The 12281-nt window shown below is 34.9% G+C and overlaps 1 protein-coding gene across 1 annotated transcript in view; it reads right to left on the bottom strand.

Annotated features, from left to right (window-relative positions):
* The window catches only part of LOC145664041 (uncharacterized), a 96045-nt gene that overhangs the window by 71271 nt on the left and 12493 nt on the right, over nt 1–12281 (bottom strand). The window contains exon 3 of the mRNA XM_081730364.1: nt 5392–5504. Within this exon, the coding sequence (XP_081586490.1) occupies nt 5392–5504 (113 nt within the window). The remainder of the gene's footprint in view (nt 1–5391; nt 5505–12281) is intronic.

The following is a 12281-nucleotide window of genomic DNA, read 5'->3' as shown; positions in this document are numbered from 1 at the left end:
TATGTGGAGTGAAAAGTCATACCGGATAACGAGTAAGCAAAGGTAAGTAAAGCCACGCAGCTAGTTTGCTATACACAGAGCATCATGCGCGATCATTCTATCTATTCTATTGTCGTTACTTATTTAAAGTAAGGTATCATAAACCTCTATTTGATATCTAAGTGGAGTCAGAGCATCAACTCGGCTCTCCCATCTTGTGGTGTTGAATGGTTTTAAAGTGAGGCTGCTAATGTTCCTTTAGTATGTCCCAACGTTGAACTGACGCAGAAAAAATCATAAACATTTTTTTAACTATACAAAAAAATGAAACGGTGGACTGAGATGATGTGACCACATCGTTAACGACAAAGTTTAATAAAGGAACATAGAAGGCCTGGGAATTTATTTTTGCTTTTCATATGGGAACTATTGTCATATCTTTGGCCCTTCATGTCTTCGATAAAAGTTCATTTCTTTTAGCTGTTTAATTATTACTTCTGTCAGTTCTAGACCAGTCTTTTACTGTTACGAAACCAAGAAAGTGTTCGCAAATTTTTACAAGCCATGCTCCATTACTGTATGTAATTTGTACAAAACGAACGATCCTTTGCTCTATACCAGAAATATCTGGTGTACAGTCTAGGATTATAGTATAATATGTTGCAGCTCTCAAGAAAAACAGTATTTTACTTTCAGTTTACTTACTAAGAATTGGAATAACATTTTTGTGGACATCTTTGCCTTACTAATGGTGGTATTTATTTTGTCCTCCCATGGTTCTTTTAATGTGTTCGACCATGACGCTGTCAAACTTGTATTGCTTAAATATAAAAACCATTATATATATAAATATATATATATTGCTGATAAGATACGATAATGAACAATTTGTAAATTGGTTAAAAACTCGCTGCTGGAACCTAAATGTCTCTAGGTGTTGTAGGCTAGAACGGCCTGTCTTAAGTGGGAGTGTACATTTTGCGTACTTGGAGTAGAGCATTAGAATATTGCTGAATAGAAAAAGTATGTAAGACACTTGACAATCTTATCTGCCCTAGCTGAAAATCTTATCTACGCCGCTGCAAGGGAAATCTTGAACGAGATACCTGTGGCTAGTAGTTTGATGATTGGAAATGAGGGAGAATGCTCTGAATTTCCTGAGTGAGTATTTTCCTGAGTTGAGTGAAGTAAGTTTAGTTACATTCTCAGGGAACACAATTTTATTTTTCCATGTGGGAAAGCCTTATATTTTAACAGTATTATTTTCTTTTTCAAATTTTGCCGCCCACTAGACGTGCCGCCCTGGGCGGTGGCACGGCTCGACCCCCCCTCGCGCCGGCCCTGAACATGAGTAGGGATGGTATCAAGACGAGACTTCACGCAGTCTCGGTGTCGTCTAGATTGGCAAAGAGTTGTTTCGATATGGATCTCGTCTGGAGTCGAAAATCGCCGTCTAGGTCTCGAGGGTCAAGTCTCGATCTTGTCTCGATAGTCTTGAAATAAATTATGTAAAATTAAAAAAAAAAAAAAGAAATAAATATGATCATTTTGTTGCCTGTCATTTCCTCTTTTTGTTTTCTCACTTCATTCTTGAATTATTGTAGGCCGCGTACCCATTCACAATTAAGTGATTAATGCCTGTGCTTTCAGTGGTTGTGTTCGCAAATTCAGTAATCCTCAACGGGTGTATCAAGTTTAGGATAAAAACCCGAATAGTGATTCAAACCTCACTTGTTAAGTAATAGATGTTACCACATATACCCTCAGTACTGGCTGGCTATATAATTAAACTCTAAATCAACCAACTCTAGTGTGAAGCCTATTTACTTTCGGTTGAATCCCACATACAGAGTTATTCAATCCCACGTACCAGATAACGCACTGAAACAGTAATTTCACTACAAATATTGGAATTGTATTTCAAACTACAGTCCTCGCAGAGATAAAGAAAGAAAGAAAATTTTTGTAGCACTTTTATTGGTTAATAAAAAGTTTTTTTTTTTTTCGTTAAAGAAAAGCATTATTAATATTCAGATTGTCAAACACTATTAATGCAAAATCCTACTTCATAGGTCTCGTACCTTTAACCAAATCTCTGGTTGAATTTGATGTTCTTTCTCTGTCATGATATTACTCTACTCAATTTTGAAATATCTTCTCCTACTTCCTTCCAATCTGAAGATTTTGCTCTCAGTTTCAAAGGAAAGTTGATACGGTTACTAATACGAGTGGTTGTAATAAAACAACAAGATATTTTAAACATGTCTTTTCTTGGATAATTCCTGAACTGTGTGCAAAAACAATGCCAGGAGGTTGAAACCTTAAGTGTTTGCTTTATGAAATCAGGTTTCTGAGAAGATAATAAAATATATTGAATCCCAACTCAAAATTGTGTGCTGTTAAAAACATTTACGATATAGCACATTATCAGAGATGTCATAGCCTCTTTTTCTCCCGTGTATACACGTATTACTGCAGCCATCCAAGTACAATTGCTTTCCTATCATACGTGTAACTTTACAACGCAAGAATTATGAGTAAATATAATTTCAGTCAGTAATTTTCTTGTCAATAATTGAGGTGAGACCGAGACTTTTGAAATTGAGATTAGTTTCATCTCGGTATAGTCTCGAATTTCAAATCTCTCTCTGAGTTTCTGTCTCATCTCAAATAAGTCTCAGTATGTAAAGTCTCGATCTCGTCTCGATACCATCCCTAATTTACGTGAGGGACAATAAAAGCTACAGCGAAGGGGGAAAAGAATGAAAAGGCGAAATAAGCTATGCAATTGATGAAATAATATTAGTACGTCAAGACGAATAGGTTAACTGACAACTGTGGTGCATGGAAGCATTTCAGTTTGAGGTAAGGATAGGCTATCTATGGTGGAATAGCATGTGAATGGTGTTATGAGTTAAGTAGTTATATAGTCCTTACAACTTTCTGATTTCAATTGCATAGCTAATGGTATCATTGTCGTCTGGAAGACATCTTTTGGCTACTCTCCCGCTTCAGACATTTCATTAGACAGTAGAAACAATTCTTTTATACCCGTTTCAGTCCTATTCTCAATGTATTTGAGTGATATATTATGTAGTTCGATTGCTTCTCCATGCGATACATCGGACACTGCTTTCTCAAACACTTCTCGAGTATCGTAAAGATATTATCCAGCGGTACTTTATTCATAAATGTGTCCCACTATTTTCTTAGTTCTGTGTTTTTACTAAGTCTCTCTACTAAGTGTTTCTTAGTCTACTGGTTCTGTGTGTTTTTTTAAATTTATTTATTCGTATCCCCCATGATTACGACTTTTGTTTTTCATTTGCTATCGATTGGGACATGATCAGAAATGCATTGCCCGCCATACTGTTTTCCTCATTGCCCCAGTTGATGTCAGTACCTGGTAAGTAATTCTTTCAGATTTTCGTATTCAAAGATTTTTATGATTAGCAGTTAGATGCTACATTTTTTGTTAAAAAAAATGTCTAATTTAAAGCCATACCATAAGGATTTATCATGTGGTATGTATGTACTCGTATATATAAGTATATTTATTTATTTATTTTCTTATTTCTTGCCTTGTGCAGCACGCCATTTGGTTACGTTACATGTGCCCATTATGGTAGGTCTTTACACAGCTACTGAGACATGAACATCTGTCTTTCATGGTAATTTCAGCTGTTTAATAAGTTTCACAAAAAAGTCAATTTATAACCGGAAAGAAATTCTAAAATGTTTCTAAAGTAACGTTAAATAATTTAGATATAGAAAATACATTAAATTAATCTTCATTACTTCAATTTTATGAACTTTTTTGTAGTTCTTTGCTTAATAGAATTTTAAAGCTGATCATAAATGTTAGTATTGGTACAGGACTAATAACTATTATGTTTATAACCATATAAAGTTTAACAGTTTAACAATATTTTAAGTTTTTCAGAATAGTCTCTTTTTCGTTACGTTACAACACGAAATTCAGTATAGTACTTGCAGCAATAAAATATGATTTACACAATTTTAATCTTGTTTCCATTGCAATCTAAACCCCTCCTGTTTCCTCAGTATAATTCCGAAAATTTTCAAACGTGAATTTTCTAAAAGGGAAACTGATACAGTTTTTCAGGGCATTCCAAAAAAAGTTCATTAATATGTAATTTTGTGATTCTGCAGACAGATGCAAGAGTCTTAGGGCATCAGTGAAGCACAGTTGGGGATCTGCTGATCAACAGCTCGAACACTAATTTGAAGTTCAGTGGATGTTCTGAAACTTATTTCTTGCAGATGCAACTTTTCGTTAGCAATCCATGACAGTTTCAATTCCGGTGGGACTTCAAAAACATCCCTCATTAATCGATTATTTAGATAGTTGACACATAATGAAACTTTCTACGCAGCCAATAATATAATATATTTGTCTTTCATATGTACTTTTCAGTATACTTTTTACATATTTTGAATGGAGCTTTCTGCATTTCGTATATTTTTAGGGAAATACTATACAGCAGACTCACAGGTCATGAAATTAGAGCTGTTTGTAAAAGGAAATTATTTTTTCCCATTTAAGTTAATGTAAATTTAATTAATCCATTTTAACTACAGAAATATGGTATTGTATATACTGCATTTGTTTCCATTTCAAAGTATTGTTCTGTAATGAGTATAGAATGAAGACAAAATTAGCTTTGAAGACCAATAAGTAGCAGAACTAAAATAACGCAAAAAGAACACAAATAAAGTTTTTTGAGCTCTGGCAAATAATGTTTTCAGCAAATATGTGAAAGCCCTACTGAGTGCGTCGGATTGTGGATTTAAACGTATGTGTTCGTACCCCGAAATAGCGTTCGTAAACCAAGGGAAAAATTGTTGACAAAATTTGTTCGTGAATTGTTTTGTTTGCCAAGAAAGGGGGTTCCTGAACCTTGGTCTCCCGTATACATGTTACTTTAAAACTGAAAAAAAAAAAAAATCTTATTTCCATGATTACACAAACATTACTAACAAGTGAATGTATGTTTAACCATTAAGCACTTTTATCCCTGATTGCGTATGATATAATTGGTTGGTGTAATCCTTGTGTAGGCGCTGGTTTTTTAATAATTTTTCGACGTTGCTTTGAGACTGTTCAATATATTTGCATTTTACAAAACACAAGATTATATGAATTCAAAAAATACAAACAAAGTTGCTAGATGAACATTATTATATGTGGATTAATGCGATATTAACACAATACACGTAGCTACCGTTGCTTTCTTGGTGTCACGTTTTTACACACACACACTCACCCCTGCTGGAGAGAAAAGTATTAGTTTTTATGTTGCTGCCTCTTCATTTACTTACTGGCGTTAGTTTTTATTGAGAAGAACGCTAGTTCTGAACAATAATTAAAACTTGAAATTATGCTCTTACCTCTCCACCCCTGGAGGCACATAACCATGATTATTTTCGCGTCTTAAATAGTTTTGTTTTCGGACAGAAGGGAGCTCACAAAACTGTTTCATAGCTTCATTTGCTTCATTAATCTACAACATAGAATAATGAAAATATTATGATATATTGAAGTTCTTTAGTGTCTATTGCCACAAGTATATAACACACGGCAATCGTATACAATTTTATTTTACTATTATAATAGTTAACTTATTTATTGTAAAGTTAACAGTTTTTAAAGAGTGTCCCATAAAGAACACACAACTTTTGAAGTGTCCGCCATATCTTTTCTAGTAAGTTCCAGTGTTGTCAACAAGTTGATTAAAAAAAAAAAAGTCGCTAAGTAGATGAAATGTCTCCAATTTGGGGTGAAAATTCGCTAAAAAAAATATTCCTAGAATTTCGTCTCTCTCCCTCTCTCTCTCTTATATATAAATATAAATCACAGTAATTCACAGTAAGTCACAGTATATATAATTCAAGTCACAGTGGTACCTACGCTACAAAAAAAATGTAAATGAAAGATTCATATGTAGCTAACAATATGTAACTAACAAATTGGCAAAAACATATATTTTTAACTTTATGCTCAATTTCACTTCAGCGAAATCAAAAATGAATGAAAAACGAACAAAGGTAAAAGTCTACAAAGAAAAGATCTTACTTTGCTTCTGGTCACGCTTCAACAGATAATCGGCTTGCTATTAATAATATATTGTTTCCGCCTGTAAACGGATGCTCTGCAAACTAAAAGATATTAAAGGTTGGAGTTGGTCCCCTTACAGGGCAGAAGATAACATCAATCAAAGCGGGAATATGGAGATAAATGCTATGTAGCTACTTTCCCAGCTCTTCAACATCTGCGCTGATTCAAACAAGCAAAAGGAAAATAATCATATATCTGAAGTGTTTCAACCTAATAGTATTTGATTACAGGACAAATTGTTCGCTGCACAAAAGTCGCTAAATTTGTAAGTAGCCAAATTGTCATTCAAAAATCATCAAAAGAGTCGCTAATCGGAAAAATTATTTTTTGTCGCTATCCTGGAAGTCGAATCCCCTAGATTTAGCGACTTTTCCCCCAAATTGGCAACACTGGCAAGTTCGCAGCACTAAACGTTACACGCTTTTCATCTGTTGTTGTCTTTGTGGTTAGCGCAACATGTCACACATCGACTGCAACAATGAACTTGCTACAAGAAAGGTTTTCTGGCCAGGTTATTTCTAGCAACGGTAACGTGTATTTGACAATGATTTCTTTCTGTGGAGGTATCTGAAATCTCGCGTGTTACGTCAATAAACAACGAACACTTCCAGAGCTCAAGGCCGAGATCCAGCGTGTAATATCAGAATAGAGGTGCAAATATACCTAACAGTTATGGAAAATTTCATTGAAAGAACGAGAGTGTGGATGCAGAGTAGGGATGGCCGGATCCGGATCTGATTTGGTCCGGATCCTTTGGATCTGGGTCCGGATCTCGGATTTTGGATCTGGATCCGGATTTTGGATCTGGATCCGGATCGAATCCGAAATCCGGATCTCAGATCTTGATTCTTATCCAAACCCACATCCCACTCAAATTGTGATAAACTTGAATATCAAAAATTCGCCAAAAGTAATTTCACGAAGTCCTGACAGTGAAGAAGAAAACAGAAAATTAAGACGAATATTGACAAGTCTATTTGTCTCCTTCATTTTATACTAAAGATCAAATGCTTGCCTTACTAAAAAATAATCTGATTTGATCCGGATGAGAGTTTGAATGTCGAATCTAGGCCCACCCGGTTGCAGGACCGAGATTAAATACACACATATTTATATTTGAAACCGGAGTACAAAACTCGAATATTTAAAATTCCTCAATTCACCTATTTCATTGACAGTTAAGAAAACACAAACAGTTAAGACAAGTATTGCCTAGTTTTTACGTATATTTATCTTGCTCAGTCTGCTCAAAATATCAAATGTATACCTTACAATTAGATTTAATAATTATTTAGTAAATCACAATCTGAGCACCGAGAATAAACTATGAATTTTGGTTCCCCTTATCTAGATTTGAAATTTCGGATTCATACCTGGAATCAGGCTGAAAGATAAATATTTGAGATCTGGAAACCGAGACAAGTGCTAGTACCAAGATCGTAGCCGTTTATACGTACGTAATGCGAGCGGAAGGCTTTGCACTAATTCCTCATGTATTGGGGAACACGAGAAACTAAAAACAGATAAATATTCTTTTTCAGGGGCAAGTCGCGCTTTAACATGACTTTCCATGAGTGTTGTGTTCAAATCCGAAAACTGTAATGGCGACTTGTTTGAAATAAATGCCTTTTCTTTTTTAGCAATAAAGTTAGGTGCTTTCACATTGAATAAAAATTAGCAAAAAACATTTCACTGATTAGAGTGCTGGTTCTTATGGAAGCTTTCACACTGAACCGAAGATTTCCTCATGTGGGTATCGGCTTGCTGAAAGACGTGGTTGATCAGGAGGTAGGCCAAGATTCTTTTGGACTTAGCCTGTAGACTGCATCTGGTCTCAATTATTCCCATATAACAAGACTAACCATATATAAAGTTGGTTCGAAATGATTTAAAATATCATTCATTGACCTTAAGGGGATAATCGCGATTTAAATATTCGTAGATCAGAAGAGATGTAAAAGTTAAGCGTTAAAATAAATCCGATAATTCCTAATGCAACCTAATGATAGCAATAAAACTCCTTATGTAACATTTTCAAAGCTAAGATTAACAGTTATGTTCTTGAAGAGGGTTTATGGCAACATAGAATATTATAAATCCAATTATCATAAGTAGTACCTCTGACAGACCCGCATTTCATATCACCATCGCCCTTCATCCTGACAAGTGGGCAATTCACTTACCCACAATGACTTTTCAGGCGTTCCAGTGACATCAATATCTCAGTTTGGGTTTGGAATCATGCTTCGGTGAACCTTGACTATCACCATCAGCAGCTATTAGAGAATCAGAACTTACTTCTGTATTAGATAATGTGGGTAACTATAGCTTTTCGTCTACAGAAGACGGAGAGCGTGCCTTCGGTGCCCGTGGTCATGGGTTCAATTTCCGGAGAGGGAGTCAACAATTTCGATGTTGACACAGCATCGTGAGGACAATTGGGAAGTTATCTTAAGTAAGAGGTACCGGACTCCAGTCTAGAAAGCCGGCATTAGGGACTTCGGGTGTCGATGCGTTGACTACACATCCCCACTTTGAACGTAAGCCCGCTGGTAGGAACCAAAGGACTGTCGTGCCAAGAATTTAGTTTGTTTTAATTATTAAAAATGCCTTCTTTATTATTAAATTTTATCCAATATTTTCTTTCCAACTAGTTTGCGAAACTCAGAGCTAGCTACTTGTTTTCTTTTTAATTCATGTTCATAGTTAGCACAACTAATCACTAAGGAGAAACAATCTTTTCAATAAAATTCGCCTCGCGTCTTTCGTAGCTCAAAGTTTAGTTTTTAGTTTTTTCTTTTTTTTTTTTTTAGTTGAAGGGCGGTTTATCATTTTCCCCTTGCTTCCCTATTTTTTTCTAGTTTTACCTATGTTTCTTTGCACGGACATTGCGCCTATACGCACGTGCTTAGTGTGTTCGTTTACAAAAGCGGGCCATTTTCCTGCCACTATAGAAACTAAGAGTGCACTGTATCAGAGAAATATTAATTGATGTATGTAAGTGAATATATCTGTGACGAAGTCATAATTACTCAGTTTTTGCATCGTACATAGTTTTCTCATCCTTATTAATCTCTTCACCCCCGCTTCCTGAATTCCAGTCAGGGGCGGATCCAAGTCCGACTTCTGGGGGGGGGGCGGTGGGTTGTCATACTGCTACTTTTAAGGGCTCCAAACTTTGGGATGGCTTTTATTTATATATATAAAATAAGAAAGTTTCCTCTTCTGGGGGCGATCGCCCCCCTGGATCCGCCCCTGATTCCAGTTCTAGTATTCTTTCTTAATGGGGGACTGATGTCTCAATAGGCTTATTAACTATAACATCAGCAATAAAGAAAGTACGGTTTAATTTGCACTAATTTTAAAACATTACGTTAATTAAATAATAATAATAATATGGAGCGAGCTCAGGCTACTTGTTAGGATTCTTGCTTCGCAACTGGATAGCACCGGGTTCGAATTCGGAGACCAGCCATCCTGACTGAGGATTTTCCAGGGTTGTTCCTCTGATATACTGGGCAAATGCTAGGTTAGTCAGGAAATTGATATTAAAACTTTAGCTTTCTATTGGGACTGTAAGACTGTAGTTAAATTAACCCACACGTTTCGTGAAGATACATTACGTTGTTATAGTAAATAAACAATAACGACGTAATGTATCTTCACGAAACGTGTGGGTTAATTTAACTACAGTCTTACAGTCCCAATAGATAGCTAAAGTTTTAATATCAGTTTCCTGGCTTTTAAACACTAGTTTCATATTGTTTCAGCTTTCAATTTTCTCATGTATGTTCCCACCGAGAATTGAACCTGAGATCACATGAACAAATGCGAATATGTTAAATATTTTTGAACACTTTAATATACAAAACACAAAACGCTTCAATGATACGATGCATGGATATGTTTTGGTTACGTCCTGCAATGTATGATTAAAGAAACCTAGAGGGTGAAGAAAAAATAACAGAAATCTCTTTCATATTTACTCCTTCAACAAACTCCCAACCTCAGAAGGGCAAGCCATAAGTTAGGTAATAAAGCCATACAACGAACACAAACATATCGCTCTCCTGAAATTCTCGTGTGTATGTTTAAAAATCTACTGTTGTTCCAAGCCACAAGTCTATATTTTTTGTTGTATATACCTTCGACGTGATTGATATTCATTATTACATTTGTTGATGGTTGGACTCTAGTGGGTCAGAAACTACTATTAATAAAGAGTTTGTTTTGTCTAGTATTCCTGCGATTAGAAGGGAATTATATAAAAGATATTTCATTTGTATATGAGAAGAGAAGAAAGTTTATTTTCTAAGAATAAAATAAATATTTTCAATTTGAAGCTAACATTAAGTTTCGAAGAGGAGCTAAACGGAAGAATTTGTTACCATTTACATCAGTTTTCAGACAGTTCACTATAGTTTGAAATGGGAAGAAATCAAACTTGGAAACATTTTACTAAAGAGACTTCGACAGAAAGTGCAACATGTAAATATTGCAAGGTTAAAATAAAATAAAGAACAAAGGTAGCACAAACGTGTTATGGAAACATTTAAAAGCACAGCAACCTACTATATCAGTGAATCCGAAAAACTTTTTAACGAATTTTAGATACTCAATTTTAAAATTACAATTTCAGATGTAGGTTTGGATACGAATCAAGATGTGAGATTCGAATTTCGGATCCAGATCCGAGATCCGGACCCAGATCCGAGATCCGAATTTCGGATCCAGATCCGAGATCCGGACCCAGATCCGAAATTCGGATCTGAGATCCGGATCTAGGTCCGGATCCGGCAAGATCCGGATCCGGATCTCACTGGATCCGGGATATCCGGATCCGAAAATTTTTGGCCATCCCTAATGCAGAGTCGTGAGGGGCATTTGAGTGATATCATATTTCATACATAATCAGTAGTCACATTTAGCACTCACTGCAAAAATATGTAAATTACTTAATTTCACCAATAAATATGTATGTTATTATGCACTCGAAAGTTGCGTTTCTTATGGGACACCCTTTATAATGCAATTACTAAAAGAAATGCATATATACAAAGGAAAATCATTCATTTTTTATTCAGTATAAATCAGTAGCGTAGCCAGGATTTTTGTTTCGGAGGGGCCTTAATGTTGTGATATATATATATAACACTACTTAAATTTTCAACATCGTTTTTCTCCAAATCCATATTTCGGACTTACGACCTTATTGCATCATAATATATCTTCTCAATTGTCTTTTTTCATCTTAAACCACTTTTGTAAAACATTTTCCGACGTTTTGAAGTTGCAATTGTGTATTATTTCGACTCCCTAAATACGTCTAACTCAAACAAATCTTCTGAACTGACATGAAAATACAGACATTTTTAAAGAAAAAAAAATAACATTGGAGAATATTGCATGTCTAGAAACCGTTCAGTGACATATTTTGTTTTGAAATAGAGTACATGAAAGGCAATTGTTGTATGTTCCAAGGAAAAAAATTACAAATATCAAAGTACCAAAGTATATTGTCGGGGGGGGGCTCGGCCCCCCTGGGCCCCTCCCTTCCTTACGCCACTGGTATAAATCAAACAAGGTATAACAAATTTATTTACAAACATATCTAAAATACATTAACTTTTATATGCTACATATAAATTTATCGTAAGTCACAATCATTCGAACACCTTCACAATATCAAATAGTTCTCTTTTTTTTTTAAAAAAAAAAAAAAAGAATACTTATAATTCGTATAATTTGTCATGCTTGTTTTTACAAAAAAAGAACTCCCCAGAAGTACATATATGTAAGTACTAAACTCTTCTATTAATTGGATAATTTGCCATCTAAAGATTTCCTGTTTCATTCCCCAAAATACAGAAATATTTCCTTTAACGATTAAAATAAAATAAGGTCTGAATAGGTTAAGATGTATTTTTTAGCGTGATCTGCACAAATAAAAATGTAGATGTGTCAGTTAAAATTTTTATAAATAAATTTATTTCAATTTGCTTTCAAACAACTTATTAACTACATATTTTGAAAACGAGTTTTTTCTTGTGTTAGTTTTATAAGTAGTAGTGTCACATGTACACCACGTGAAGGAATTTGGTTTGTATGCTATTTTCTCAATATTAAAAACAGGAAGTTGTAGTAGATTTCTGTCACTTCCGGT

Source organism: Thermobia domestica, chromosome 11 (assembly GCF_964235325.1).
Source record: "Thermobia domestica chromosome 11, izTheDome1.hap1.1, whole genome shotgun sequence".
NCBI classification, from domain to species: Eukaryota; Metazoa; Arthropoda; class Insecta; order Zygentoma; family Lepismatidae; genus Thermobia; species Thermobia domestica.
This window is presented reverse-complemented; position numbering and strand designations above follow the sequence as displayed.